The sequence below is a fragment of the Pan paniscus genome, chromosome 19, assembly GCF_029289425.2.
Source record: "Pan paniscus chromosome 19, NHGRI_mPanPan1-v2.0_pri, whole genome shotgun sequence".
NCBI classification, from domain to species: domain Eukaryota; kingdom Metazoa; phylum Chordata; class Mammalia; order Primates; family Hominidae; genus Pan; species Pan paniscus.
The window spans coordinates 77068078-77084627 of NC_073268.2; the positions used below are offsets into that span (position 1 = coordinate 77068078).

Genomic DNA, 16550 nt, shown 5'->3' on the forward strand with positions numbered 1-16550 from the left:
GTGGAGCTAAAATAGGGACTAAACTAATTTGTATCCTTTAAAATTTATTTCATTTAATTGCTGGGAAAATATTCAGATCTATCTTGAACTTCTATGTGACCTCTACTGCTAATGACAAATTAATCACGGAACATTAGAGGAGAAAGGAACCTTAGGAATCTTCTATCACTCAGCACTTTCCTTTTCCATTTAAGCAAACTGAAGCCCTGGGATGGTAAATATCTTGATCATTAGCTCTTACATGCCTCATATAAATCTTCCATGCCATTAAAAAGCAAAACACCTGAAATATAGAAAATAAATTGTTTTCTGCCATTTCAATAAATTTAAGTGAAGCAAAAGACTCACAGGTTAGAGTTTAAAGAGATGTTTTGAAACGTGACTCAGTAAGGTTGAATGTAGAAGGGAGGGCAAAGACATACTTAAAAAATACAAATAAAAGGAAGGTGGGTTTTGATACTAATAAGAGAAATATTTGAATTCAAGTATAGAAAGATGAAAATTATAGGATGTAGGAAAAATACCCAATATATTATTGCTAGAATAATATGATTGTCCTATGACACATCAAGTTGGTCAGAAGGGTATAGAAGTGTTAAACAACGTTATTGAATGGGTAGATCCTGCAGACATATTTAACCCTGAACTGTCCTTTGTGCTGTCACAAACTTGATTACATATTATTTGGTCAAAAAATAATGTGAACACATACTAAAAAGTACAGAGAAGATTTTTAGACCACAGCTTCCTTGTATTTCAATTACATAAATATACTAGAAGTCAAAAAACAACAACACAAAACTCTTTCTCTTATTTACTTTCCTCTTTAATTTAAAATGTTTGCTCCATTTTAAAGAGGAAATCAAAACTGTAATTGTATATCATCTGAAAATTAATTGCAAAATATAGTTGCTCAGTTGCTTAAGTACTTTATTTAAAGGTTTCAGCTCCCCCACAGATAAATGTAGTCATCTATATCTGAATTGCTCCTCATTCTCCAGAAACCGTACGTATCAATAAATGGCGCATATAAAATCACCTGTAGCCCATGCTTAATTCATAACTGCACAAGAGTGAATACTACAACTAGAAATTTTAAATTTGAGGAAGGTAGAGCTTATTCGGGAGCCCTAGCAAGAGGTGATATGACAAGAGTGTATGATATGGCAGAAAGGAGACTATGGTGGGAATTTATTGGTGCAGAAGGGACATAAGTAAACTATGGTTCACTCCCAGAAGCATAGGCTCTGTTGGAGACCTAGTAGTTTAAAGCACTAAGGGATCAAAAGGGTCTCAGGAAGTGTGCAGGAACAGATGTATCCTTGAAAATTCCTTCTGGCAGTATGGCAGGCAATGTTAAGGGTAATAAGTCTTCAAATAAATCAATGTAATAAAGAGAAGATATGATGTAAACCTTACTGAAACAAGGTAGCAACACTGACTCAGAACACTTATCGCTCCTCCATTGTAACCCCCCAATAAAACAGTAATTTATAAAGTCTGATGCTAATGAAAATATAGATAAGTGTACCAGTGCAACAGAGTAGAATCTCAGATTAGACACACACAACCTCTATGGACATGTGACTTATAAAGGTTCTGCTGCAGGTAAGTTTTTTCAATAAATATTGCTCCAGCACTCAGATATTGATACAGAAAAAACTCAAGTCGACTCCTACAACAAAAAACGATGCCATGTGAATTCTAACTCTAACCATGAAAGATAATACCATTTATTTGTAGGAACATTTTCAATTACAAATTCAATTTATTTTATATTTACAAGTCTATTAAGACTTTAAAGTTCTTTCTAGCACAAGTTTTGATAATTTGTCTTGATAATTTGTCATTTATTAGTTTTGATAATTTATCAATAGTTTTGACAATGGTCTTCCCAGTCATTTGTCCATTAAGTCTTCTAATTTATTGGAATTTAGTTGTTTGTAATATTCCTACATTGCTAATTTAATGACTGTAGATTATCTAGTGATGTAGGTAATTTATGAATTCTATTTCCTTTTCTTTTTTGGGAGTTGGGAGGCCTGGATCTCACTCTGTCACCCAGACTGGAGTGCAGTGGCACCATCACGGCTCACTGCATCCTTAAACTCCCAAGCTGAAGCAATCCTCTTGACTCAGCCTCCCTGTAGCTGGAACTGCAGGCGTGTGCCACCACGCCTCGCTAATTTTTTTAACATTTTTTTTTGTAGAGACAAGGTCCCACTGTGTTGTCCAGGCTGGTCTAGAACTCCTGGTTCAAGTGGTCCTCCTGCCTTGGGCTGGGATTAGAGGCATGAGCCTCTGTGCCCAATCTCTCTGTTTTCTTGATCAGTCTACCTAGAGATTTGGTTTTATTTCCAGCTGTAGGTTTATTTATAGGGAAGTAGCGTGGGGTATGTGTTGATTATCAAGTTCAGCAGTTTATTTTCTAGTTTGCCAGGGTTTTTTGTTTGTTTGTTTTTGGTTTTTTTTTTTTGCATAACCAGGCATTGTATTTAGTGAAGTCAATATGAGGATGATCATGTTTTTCCTTTTCAATTTGTTAAATTGGATGATTTCCCAGTGTTAAACCATTCTTACACCCTGGGTTTCACCCTAGGGGTAATTATCTATAATCCTTTTTATATATTCCTGGATTTAATTTTTGCAGCTACGTTCATGAGGGAGATTCATGTATATTTTCTTTTTCTTATTATGCCTTGTCTGTTTTGTTGTTTCATTCATTAGACCCTTAGGAAGGTATTTCTTTTTTTGGAATTTTCTATGATAATTTGTGTAGGATTGTTATTCTATTTTTCTTAAATCTTTTGAGTTTCTGTCATTGGGTTAACATACATTTATGGTTATTATGACCCTTAATGAACCATCCTTTGTTGATAGTGATATTCTTGTTCTTAATGTTTATCTGATAATAATATATCCATTTCAGCTCTTTTGTTACTATACGTATGGTATGTATTTTTCCATTTTTCAGTTTTAAGCTAGTTGTGTGTTTGAATTCATTGGTGTAGACATAATATGGTATCATTATCCAGTCTGACAGTTTCTAGTTTTAAATATTCTATGTTTATAAAATAAATTATGAGAAGGAATGAGAATATTATATGCGTATATGTGTATATAGTATGTGTATATAATATGTGCATGTGTATGTGTGTATATGTACTTATATGTATATCTGTATGTATATGCACTCATATACACACCCCATATATATCTGAATGTATATATCTGTATGTATATACACACATACACACACATACCCCATATATATCTGTATGTATATACACACATACACACACACCCCATATATATCTGTATGTATATATCTGTATGTATATATACACACATACACACCCCATATATATCTGTATGTGTATATCTGTATGTATATACACACACCCCCATATATATCTGTATGTATATACACACATGGACACACACCCCATATCTATTTTTATGTATATACACACATACACACACCCCCCATATCTATCTGTATGTATATACACACATACACACACATACACCATATATATCTATGTATGTACACACACACACACACACACCCCCATATCTATCTGTATGTATATACACATATACACACACATACCTCATATATATCTGTATGTATATACACACATACACACACACACCCATATATATCTGTATGTGTATATCTGTATGTATATATACACACACCCCATATATATCTGTATGTATATATCTGTATGTATATACACACATACACACACACCCCCCATATATATCTGTATGTATATATCTGTATGTATATACACACATACACACACACCCCCATATATATCTGTATGTATATATCTGTATGTATATACACACATACACACACACACCCCCATATATATCTGTATGTATATATCTGTATGTATATACACACATACACACACACACCCCATATATATCTGTATGTATATATCTGTATGTATATACACACATACACACACACACACCCCATAAGTACTTTCTTTTTGGTTCCATTGACTCTTAATAATGGTGCATTTTTGTGGCTGTGTGTGTGTTTCATTATTTGATATTTTCTGTCAAACGCTGTGTGTAGAGGAATAGTACAGACATTGGTAATTAGATATGGAAATGCCTTTTCTTCTATCAGGGCATTAAAAGGGTATTAAGTTGATATAATATGTAGGCAAGGTGGTTTGAGGCTTTAGTATAGTAACAGAACAGAAATGGAATTTACAACTGAGTAATTCTAAAATTTCATATTATCTCCTTTATAAGGATATTATCTCTACCTTTTTGTGTATTCAGAGTACACATATACATATATAGCAAATTATCACTTATTAGTAAGAAGCAACCCAGTAAAATATATATAGAAAAGTTTTTAACAGGCCCAGCTAGAAAAAAAAATTGCAAGGATCTAACAGTAGTCACTCATTAGAATTATTCTGCATCAGTAAATGAAATTGTTGTTTTTAAAGATGAACAAAATTAATAAAGCATGCATATGAAATAATACATTTTCCTTTTTTAATACTCATATTAGCATCTGTTGCTCAGATTTACCAGCCCCCAATTTTGAAAAATAAGCTATTAGTTTGTTAAATATTTAGTAACAATTATAATCTCTATTTGATTTTTTGAAGTAAATATTAAGCTTGGCTATTTATATTAATATGCTGCAAGGATAGCACAATATAAAGTGGTGGCTTTGGATGTATTTTAGGAATTTTGCTTTAAAAAAGTGTTTATAACTAAATTATTTTCTAATTATCTGTAAATCTTGGGCATTGAGAAAAATACTGCTTTTACAGATTCTTAGTGAATTTTACTATATTGAGTCAATCAGAAATGACTTATATTTATGAGTAGCAGTTGGGAAATTCATCCGCCATTTAAACTTAAAGTGATGGGTTACATAAATCCATTTTATCTTTAATACCATGACTAAAACATCACTGGAAAAACACTTTAGTAGATAGCCAACAATTTATTATCTTCTCCATTCTTTTTTTTTCATTTCCTTTTGAGACAGGATCTCACTATGTTGCCTAGGCTGGTCTCAATCTCCTGGGCTCAAGTGATTCTCCTGCCTCAGCCTCTTGAGTAGCTGGGATTACGGGTGTGCAACACTGTGCTGGGCTTGATCTTATCCATCTTTACTGTAGACTTATTCGATTCAAAAATAAATGAAAACAAAACTTTACTTTGTGTATTCATATTTTTAGAGACAAGATCTTGCTGTTGTCCAGGCTGGCATGCAGTGGTGCGATCGTAGCTCCCTGCAGTCTTGACCTCCTGGGCTCAAGTGATCCTCCTGCCTCAGCCTCCTGAGTAACTAGGACTACAGGCACACACCACCACACCTGGCTAGTTTATTTGTATTATTTCTTATAGAGACAGGGTCTTCCTTTGTTGCCCAGGCTGGTCTCAACCTCCTGGGCTCAAGTGATCCTTCTGCCTTGGCCTCCAGGAATGTTGGGATTGTAGGCATGAGCCACCATGCCTGGCTGAAACAAAACTATTAAAAGACAAACATTTTTTGAGGTGGTAGTTTTTTTCTTCCATCACTTTTCTTCTAGTCATCTCTATCTTATTTATATATAGGATTTTGTGGTTTATATTTTTACACATTTTAAGAGGCAGAAGTTTCTAGCCTAAATATTATAGGAAATGTTTAATTTTAAAATTGCATTAGTAGGCACTTGTTTTCATCTAGACGATATAATGCATTTCTGATTCCACTTACAGAATTTCACATTCACTTTTTTTCTTTCTGTTTTTTCTCTCTTTCTAATTTTAGGATCCTTGTCGTAGTCTTGCAGGAGAAAATTGCTGCCTTTGATAGCTGTACTTTCACGAAGAAATTCTTTGTCACAAGTATGTACCAATTTTTTTTCCCTTCTTATGCCTTTGGGTTTATACTACTTACTTGACACAGTCAGCAAACTAACTGTAATTTTCTCAACAGTACTTAATGTTTTCAATTTTGATGATTTTCTTGTGATTCTGTGGCTGTTCTCATTGAGTAATATTGTATGATATATATTTTCAACTTTCCAACACATTTTCTTTATATTACTAAGCAAGCTTTGTTGTGGGTTACCTCACTTTCTCCTTACATACTCTCCTTGAGTTTGTGATTTAATTTCATATAGCTGTTTCATACTTTCAAAGCAGTTGTTAAATTGCTTAACATACCGTACTTTTATACATTATACCTTTACATATGAGCAAAATTTGTTTCTACTAACATTAGTATCTGTCATTTAACCAAAAGGTGAAAAAAATATATTTTTCGAATAAGGACTTATATTTTAAAAGAGTGTTTAAAAATCTTCAATACTGTTAAATAAACTTATGTACTTATAAAGCTGTAAGCACAATTTCCTTTAAAGGTTTTGTTTGTTTTTGTAAATTGATAATATTTGCAGCTTTTCTGTGGGAGTATTTGGCAGCTTGAGATTTTCTAATAGGAGAATTTGTGGTAAATCCTCATTTGGGTCAACTTACAGATTTTCTGTATGATGGAAAAAAATGTAAACACGTAAAGCCTTGGAAAATATATTGGCAGAATCAGTATAGAAGTTGGCACATTTTCAAAGAAAGCAATTTAGCAGTTTCATATTACCAATTTTACTATAATTTCTCAATTTAAACCGTATATGACAGAGAAAAGAGTGAAAAAACCTTTTACTTAGAAGAGAGAATAGTGTATGTATTCTTCTTAGTTTTTATTGCTATTTAAAATTGAAAGTTCTTGCAGAAAAAATGTGTTTTTAGTCATCTTAAAATGGTTAAATGTATCTTAAATATATAAATGTCTTCAATTTTCAATAATTTGGCCTATTATGTAAACATGTAATAATATAGTGCTGTGGCAAAAATATTGTATCTTATTTAAATTTCTGGTGCCACAGATATGCCATTTCTTTTCCTGTAAAGGCCATAAACATTAACTTTTTATTTTGGGAAATATATACATATATATAATTAGAGTAGTAGTATGATGAACACCCATGCATTTATTATCTAGTTTCAACAACTATCAAATAATGGACAGTCTTTTTCATTTATACCCCTTCCCCAATTATTTTGAAGCATATTGCAGACATTATAGAATTTAATTTGTACATATTTACTATCTACGTCTGAAAGATAAGAACTTTGAAAAATTACCAAGTGATTATATAATTATCATCCAAACTGCAGTCTTTTGATTTGCACAGTTGCCATACTGGACTTAACTCTGATCAATATATGTAAACTTGTAAAGTCCTGAGCGAACACAGATATATGGTTATCTTGTCCGTTTACTACCAATGAAACTCCCAAGGTTTTTGGTACACCAAAACCTTCTTTATGAAAGTTTAGCGTCCTTGCTAAATCTTTTCTTCAACTTAATTTTCATGCTTCTTATGTCCCATTTAATTTGAACCTCTCATTATTCTCATTCTGTTGGAGGTACATTTTTCCTTTGTCTTCGTGACCAGAATGGCCTTTTCACTAATACCCCTTCTCTTTATGATGTTTTAATCCTATATATCTTTCTGGGCCCAGTGTAGATAGTAATTCTTATATGAAGTCTTTCTTGACCCCTTTAGCTTACAGAAACTTCTCCTTCTAAATCCCTTAAAGATAACATTTCCCACTGTCTGTTTGTAGAACATTAGATTTTCAACATACTTTGCAAATCAGGATGCCCTGGTCAAATATGCTTAGGAAATGCTACCTTCTGTTGACACTAGCAATGGTGATTAGTATTTTGTCTGTTTAAATTTATTTGATACATTTCTTAATTTCCCATATTTATTTGATAACAGACCTCATTTGTTAACCAACACCCTTTTGGAATGCTTTTGTAGTATGTCATCTCTGCCTCTCTTAAGGCACTTACATTCTATCTTGTATACATTTTCTATGTGTTTGCCGCTAGACAGTATTCTCATTGAGAGAAGAATTACTCAGTTTGTTTTGGATTGAGGAAATAAAGTTTTACCATGGAAGGCATAATGTGTCTATCATGTCCTTGCCAACATAAAAATATTAATGATTTTTTTGTTCTTTTAATAATAAAACCCAGTTCACTAAAGATGAATACATTTATCAAAATTATGTTCGGTTTCAAAGCACAAGTGGTTCTTTTTCAGAATGTTTAGTTAATGAAAATGTTTGTGATAACAGTATGTCTGAAAATGTAGTGCTTCTCTTTCAACAGTTATCAGGTGAAGAAAATTATTTATATAGGATCAGTACAGATCTTTATAGGTCTGAGTTGGAAATTAAAAGTAAGTGGTGAATATTTTAAGAAATGATACATATATATACACACACATATATACATATATATGCATAGATGAATGAAATTTCTATCTTACAAGTCACATTGGGGTAAATCCAGAAATTTTGGAAAGGATGAGTTTGTTAGAAAATTATGTCTTCATAGGCGTCAGCTCTTGAGTATCTCTCTCGTATCTGCAGTATCTCTCCTGTCTATCTCTAAAGGATTTCCCCTTTGAAAATGGGATCTTCTGTTCTGCAGACTTTTAGTAAGCACAAAACATAAGTCAAATTTGATAAAAGTGAACAGGAGACTGAGTTGTTAGCACTCTTTCTTAATGCCTTTCATGCTTTCCTTTTTCCTTAATGTCTTTTTGGGACATCTTTGCCATGTATTCCTGAATACTTCCACCTGAATTGCTGGACCACTGAATAGATGAAACAAGTTTTGTTAAAGCATTAGTCTCTCTTGTATTCTGTGAATTCTTCACTACAGAAAGAAGAGATCTAGAGGGATCAACAGTGTTTGTGGTACTGTAGAAGATACTTTAAAAGTGAAATGCAGCTTTTAGTTAAGTCCTGGTCAAGTGGCTGGAGGTCCACAGTGATGAATTCTTAGTAATTCCTGACCCACAAAGATTATCACTTATTCTCTCAGAGTAATGTTTGCATACTGGCTGTCATGGGTTGGGCATTCCTTAAAATCTATTTAGTGTGGATTTCATAAAATCTGAAATGTATGTTACTTAAATGGTTAAAATATTGAAAAAAGTATTAAATAAAAGTACATTCTGTCATTTCTGGGAATAAATGTTGGAAATAAGTGTAATTAACTATGTATATAAGCCCAGTAATGTCTTTTTTTTTTTTTTTTTTTTGAGATGGAGTCTCACTCTTTTGCCCAGGCTGGAGTGCAGTGGCATGTTCTTGGCTCACTGCAGCCTCCACCTCTTGGGCTCAAGCAGTTCTCCTGCCTCAGCTTCCCAAGTAGCTGGGACTACAGGCAGGCACCACCACGCCTGGCTAATTTTTGTATTTTTAGTAGAGATGGAGTTTTACCATGTTGTCCAGGCTGGTCTCGAACTCCTGAGCTCAGGTGATCTGCCCGCCTTGGCCTTCTAAAGTTCTGGAATTACAGACATGAGCCTCCATGCCCGGCCAGTAATGTCTTTGAGGAAAGATGTTCTTAATTTTAATATAGTTGTCAGAAGGTAGGATGGTGCATGTCTTGGGAAGAATAGGGACTGAAACGGAGTGTAAGAGTGTGCTTTGGGGAATCTATAATGTCCTTTTTTTGTCTGGTTGTTATTTATGTGTTCAATATGTGTTCACTTTGTTGATTTGGGTAATGCTGCATGTATATTATATTTCAACATGCACTTAATATGAAAAAGTTCAGAAAACAACAGTAACATATGTTTGTGATTTCTTTCTTCATACTCTGGATACAGTTTGATGTAGCATTTCACCACAGGTCCCCCTTACCTGTTCATCTACAAAATACCCTTACCAATAGTAGTAATGTATTTTATTTCATATTTCTGTGAGGAAGTATGTCATTCTTAGTTACAAATTATTTTTCTTGAAAACCCTAGGGATCAAATTTATGCATATGACATATGATTTTAGATTGGTAAGATTGATGATATTCTGTAAATATTTGAATGAAGGAATTTGGCCGATTTTCTTTGAAATTACAGCTTCCTCTAAAGTGATTTATATCAATATTTAGAACAAAATTTACCATGACCAGATTTTTAAAATTAAGGAACAAAGGGTGCCACTTCATAAGTAGAAAGAATCTTATTTTCCTCCAGTTTCTCCTCTTCTCCCTGTTCCTTTATACAGACTGAAACTTTGTCAGGTGAATCCCATGCCTGTAAGCTGGTTTTGCCTGTTAGACTGAAAGGTATAGGATATAGAGACTGGAGGATAGGATACTGGGATGTAGGGAGCAGGTGGGACAGGGCATACTGAGATAGCATTTGTGGTAGTTCATTTGCCTGTAGCACATAGTTTTTCTCCATTTATTGGTACCTAGTTCTTAAGGTAGGACCATAGCCCATGTCGAATGACAAGATCTCCACTTAATGAGGATGTTGTTTTGATCATGCAAGCAGTTATCTTCTAAAATAGTTTGAAAAGGTTTTGTATAATACCTTTTTAGTGCATTGGTTATATGTGAATACAATGAAGGGACTGTAAAATAAGTAGAGACAGCTGTGTCCATCAGAGCAAGCATCATGGGAATTTGTGCCAAAGGGTGGAAGGAACAGGTAAAGAGAGCTGATAGAGGACTGTTAATGGAACGCATCCAATATGATGAGAAAGGAGACACCTTTGTATTTGGATATAAAGAAAAAGTCGCCTTGAGCAGCTGTCTGATGTGGAAATCCAAAACCAATGTATGATTAGGAAAACAAAAGACAAAGACCGATAGATGTCATTAGCAGTCATTTTCAGTGTTCTTAAATTGAAAGGTAGATATGAAGTCTCCAGAGAGATCAAAGGAGTGTACAGTAAGCAATCTTGTTCCATTGGCCTCTGTTTTTACTTGGAGGAGAAAACTTATTTCTTATAATCTTAGTGTTATTTCTTGGTTTTAATGTGTTCTTCATTTATGTTAATGATTAATAACAAATAGAACAAATGGAAATGCAAAGTTTACTTTAAAATGCAAAATTATCTTTAAGTTTTGAAAGATGACCTCTGCTTTTATGTGAAGAAACAAGTTTGTAATATTTATGAGAATTCATCGATAGGTTAGTGTGAGTTCTAAGTTCAGCTTACATTAAAAGTTAAACCTATCTTTGTTTTTCTGAGTTCTCCATAAGATGGAAAAGGTCACTATGATGTTTTTAGGGCATGTGCTGGTGCTGGATACATAGTGGACACTCAGTGAATATATATGCAGTGAACTAACTTGTGACTTTTTCATTCTCTGCACACAATTCTCACCCATTGAGTCTTAGAATGGCAGTACTCATGAAATTCATTTTAAACTAAAAACTCATAAAACCTTATGAGAGTCCTTAATCAGCTGTATGATGGTTAAACAAATCTGTGAAATGGTGTTTAATGTTTTATATGCTTATGTGTTTTTCTGGGGAGGATGTTCACATTTTTTTTTTTTTATTGTTGTTGTTGTTTGTGTTTTTTTGAGATGGAGTCTCACTCTGTCGCCAGGCTGGAGTGCCGTGGCACAGTCTCGGCTCACTGCAGCCTCCACCTCCCGGCTTCAAGTGATTCTCCTGCCTCAGCCTCTCAAGTAGCTGGGATTACAGGCGCATGCCACCACACCCAGCTAATTTTTATATTTTTTAGTAGAGACGGGGTTTCACCATGTGGGCCAGGATGGTCTTGATCTCTTGACCTCGTGATCCATCCTCCTTGGCCTCCGAAAGTCCTGGGATTACAGGTGTGAGCCACCGTGCCTAGACATATGCCACATTTTATCTGATCGTTAGTTGACAGATATTTAGTTTGTTTCTACTTTTGGGCTGTTGTAGATAATGCTTATATGGACACTAGTGCACAAGTTTTTCAGTGGACATATGTTCTCTTGGGTATGAACATTTAGCTACAAGTTTTTGTAATTTTGAAATTTGAATTTCCCTGATGGCTAATGACACTGACCATTTTTAATGTGCTTATTTGCCATTTGTATATCTCTGTCCATTTTTAAATTATTTGTCTTTTCAATACTGAGTGGTAATATTTTATATTCTAGATATGTCACTTATCAGATATATCTTTTTGCAAAAAATGTTCCCTCATTCTTTAGATTGTCTTTTCACTTTCTTCTTTGTTTTGTTTTGTTTTGTTTGTTTGTTTTTGAGACGGAGTCTCGCTCTGTCACTCAGGCTGGAGTGCAGTGGTGCGATCTCAGTTCACTGCAAGCTCCGCCTCCTGGGTTCACGCCATTCTCCTGCCTCAGCTTCCCGAGTAGCTGGGACTACAGGCGCCCGCCACCACACCCTGCTAATTTTTTGTATTTTTAGTAGAGACGGGATTTCACCGTGTTAGCCAGGATGGTCTCGATCTCCTGACCTTGTGATCCGCCCGCCTCGGCCTCCCAAAGTGCTGGGATTACAGGCGTGAGCCACCGCACCTGGCCTGGTCTTTTCACTTTCTTTATGGTGTCTTTTAAAGCATGTTAAATTTGCATTTGTTTTGATGAAGTCCAATTTATTTTTCTTTTGTCCTATATAAGAAACCATTGCCCAATCCAAGGTCATGAAAATTTACAGTATTTCATTCTAAGAATTTAATTGTTTAACTTTTATATTTAAGCCTTTGATCCATTTTTGTATGTGGTATGAGATAGGGGTCCACGTTCATTCCAGTCCAAATGCTTTTGCATTTGGATATCCAGTAGTCCCAGCACCGTTTGTTGAAAAGACTTCTTTCACCATTGACTTGTCTTGGTATTCTTGTTGAAAATCAGTGGACTTATAAATGTAAATACCTGTTTTCTTTAAAAAAAGGGCTCAGACTTTTTATTTGTCCTTGCCAGGAGAAATAAGGCAAAGTATCACAGAGAGTAGTTCAGTTTTTTGTTTTTTGAAATGAATTCAGGTCACCTCTCCATTAGGACCACTTTCTGGGAGGATGCCATCTAAAATTGCATCATGCTTGTGTACCTTCTTAATTACTTTTTTAGTAATGGAAAAATATAGTGTGCTTCTAAAAATTTTTTACCTTCATTTAAATTGGGAAATGAATTCTTTTAACATCCAGTTCTCTTTGTCCAATAACATTGTAAACATGTTAGAATTAGGCCTAGTATTATAGAGATTCATGTCCCCCCAACCCCTTCACTTGTTTTCAGAGTTTACCTAGAGGCAAAGATTAATCTTTAAAGGAGTCATGCTTATAAGGTTGGGATGGTGCTGAGTGGCTTATGTTCTGCTGATTCCAGCTATAAAGCATTCTTTTGGCAAGCAGGAAAACAGTTGTTTTCATTACAATATACTGAAATTCTTGAGGTCCACTGAACTCTAAAAATACGGACTCAAAAAATGAAATGAAGAATTGTAAACTGTGTTTTTCCTTAGGACCCTTTTGTATTTGTGAGGTTAAAGTGGTTATCAGAATTTATTGAGAGTTAGATTATTTAGTTTTAAAGCTAATTCAGGAGATTCTCTGTGTCTAATGTAACACCACTGTTCACAAGTACTTGGTTCTGTTTTTCATGACGAATTTTAAAAGGGGAAAAACTTTCTTATAGATCATATTTATCCTCATTTCTCCAGCTCTGAAATTGTCAGCGGAATACATGTATACATACTCATATAAAATTATATTTTTAATGAATAAGATTAATCTATTCAATGAGTCTAATCTATTGTGTAAATACTACACAATTTATATTACAGTATGTTGTCTTTTTATAATTTTTAGTGTGTTTTTGTCCTATATATGTTTCCATAATATGCATTTAATAGATAATAGTAATATTACAGTTAACCTGAAGTCAGTTTTCCGGAAACCCTAAGTATTGCAAACATACTCCTTCAAACAGTAGCATGAATGAACAGTTTTTTAAAAAGGGAGCAATAAAATGAGAAAGCTTTTATTTTATTTATGTGGACTTTCTTTTAGGGTCTGTCTCTTCTCTATAAGTTTATTATTTTCTTTTCAAGACGAAAATTCAAAATAGATGGCAGTATAGGGAGCTAGGCTAAAAATGGCTGTGTACTGGAAGTGACAGTAAGGTGTGCTTCTTTAGTGCTTTTGAGCATAGCAATAGGAACATAGAATGACTAGGGAGTGGCAGCAGGGAAGAGTCAGCGGCGAAGAAAACCGATTCTTCAATTTACACATCCCTGTAATCAAGTTGGAGGAAGATAGAAAATAAACAGTAAATATATGTCATAGAACAATTAACTGTTGTTATTGGGTAGAACTGCAAGCAAGAAGAATGATATTGAGTGAAATGTAAATACAAAGGATTATGCAGTTCCCCAACATCTTTCTGTGGAGGCAGACTTTCAGAGTTACTTGTCTTCATTGGCCTCAGTGAGGTCAAATACTTGTTCTTTTTCTCTCCTCATTGTAGTATCATGTCTGATAGTCTCATTTATCTTTTGCCTTTAAATTCCTGAACCCATCATATCATTTCTCTCTCCTCTCCCAAAATTCTTCCTTGATTTATGAATGTTAGACTTAAAATGGCCCTGTTAACTTCATTCTCATGTTTAGTAATAACTGTATAAAATGCCCAGTGTTTGCTGAAAGTGATGACCAGTTCTTTCCAGATTTGTTTCTTGTTGGGACAGAGTTAAGCCAAAAGGAAACTAAATAGAGGGGGAAAAATGCACCTTACTTAGCTAACAAAATAATGACTAGTGTTACAGGAATTTTATGTGAGACTTGAAAAAATATAAGCATTTGATTTTTCTGTTTTTCTGGCATTGACATATGATGCACCAACAGAAAAGTTATTAAGAAATTTCTCAATAGTGCCATTTGAAATTTTTCAGGCTGCTATCCATGTCCAGGGCCAAACATGAATCCTATTGCTCTTGGGAGCCGCTGGCTTGCTTATGCAGAAAACAAGGTAAGACGTGGCCTGTGTTTGGATTATTTGTAATGGAGCAAGTGTTGAAGGATTTTCCATAAAAAATACCTATGCTCCATAGTTGATTACCAATAATAAATGTTTTACTTACTAGTTCATTTGCTTTGGTTTGGTTTTAATTGTGCAACTAATAATTGAACTCGTTTAAGAATTTATAAATGTTTGTCAGTTGTCATTAAGTCCAGACTCTGTAGAACCTTAATTGTTTTAGCTTGGTTTTATATAGAGAACGTCATTCTATTAATTTGCAGCATTGAGATGACCACAGTAGTGGTATTAAGGAAAGTAGTTTTTGACTTTTTAGAAATCAGGAGGCAGGAGTAACTTGTCTTCATTGGTAGATTAGAAACCTGGGCATAGAATAATTTCATTGACAAGGCTAGGCGTGATGGCTCACGCCTGTAATCCCAGCACTTTGGGAGGCTGAGGCAGGTGGATCATTTGAGGTCAGGAGTTCGAGACCAGCCTGGCCAACATGGTGAAACCCCGTCTCTACTAAAAATACAAAAATTAGCTGGGCGTGGTGGCATGCGCCTGTAATCCCAGCTACTCAGGAGGCTGAGGCAGGAGAATTGCTTGAGCCTGGGAAGTGGAGGTTGTGGTGAGCTGAGATCGCACCACTGCACTCCATCTGGGCAACAGAGTGAGACCCTGTCTCAAAAAAGGAAAAAAAAAAAAGAATAATTTAATTTACATTAACTATATGCTAACAACTATATCTAAATAAGGGTTCAGCCATTTGTTTTAATAGTTAAATCACACATGTTCACATTTTGTTGACTTCTTCGGTTATTTATCAATTTATTAAGATCATCATAATAAGTGAAGATACTGTATGCACTAGGAATTTTACTTATGTCTGATTTAAGGAAAAAGGTAAATTTGAATCTTCAAAAAGAAAGATAAAATTCTTTTAATTCCATTTAGTACCCTGCATGTGAATATAGAATGAAATATTCTAAAAGAATATTACTATTTTTGGTTTCGTTTTTGCTGGTTGCATAGTTATTGTATCTTGAGATTAATATGAATTAATATGAAATAGTCCTTGACAAAATTAGGATGTGGTAAGTAAAGTAGTTATTTGGTAAAGCCAAATCTACTAAATTTCTAGCCTCTGGAATGTACAAAAATCAAGAAACTACTGAAGAAAATTATTTTTCTGCATAATTTCTTTGAGATCTTATCCATAGGTCTGTCTAACTACTAGATACGTTACATCTTCCTGAATTCTATATTTATATTCCATTTTGTTTTTTCTCTTGATTTTCCAGTATATCTTGTAAAAATAGCTCTTTCAAATTATTCTTTTCAAACAAAACAAGAGGCATACAAGTAAGTGTAGTGACACAATGGTATCTTCTAATGTTTCTATCTGTAAAGCATTTCCCTTGAGTGCTGGAAACATTCAAGACAAAGATGTATAAATTGTCCCTTGGTTCTTGTGGATGTATTCTCACATATGGGGAACTGCCCATTTGGAAGTGGAGGTAATATGTAAATAGTTACATATTGCCTTTGAGGGGAAAGAACTCCCGTCATAGATGCATAGCCTGAATATGCACTAGTTGTTTTCCCTCTTCAGGAATACATGTTAATATCTGGTGTCATGTACAGAGACCAGACAACGTAGTGGCCTTCACAAGGAGTTTGTGAATCAAATGTTGTGCTTTCATCTCAAAATATT

The 16550-nt window shown here is 34.3% G+C and overlaps 1 protein-coding gene across 10 annotated transcripts in view; it reads left to right on the plus strand.

The window, feature by feature from the left end:
* The window catches only part of BCAS3 (BCAS3 microtubule associated cell migration factor), a 717859-nt gene that overhangs the window by 194311 nt on the left and 506998 nt on the right, over window positions 1-16550 (plus strand). For all 10 annotated transcript variants that reach the window (XM_063599306.1, XM_063599304.1, XM_063599309.1 and 7 more), the window contains 2 exons: window positions 5804-5880; window positions 14766-14842. In XM_063599306.1, the coding sequence (XP_063455376.1) occupies window positions 5804-5880; window positions 14766-14842 (154 nt within the window). The remainder of the gene's footprint in view (window positions 1-5803; window positions 5881-14765; window positions 14843-16550) is intronic.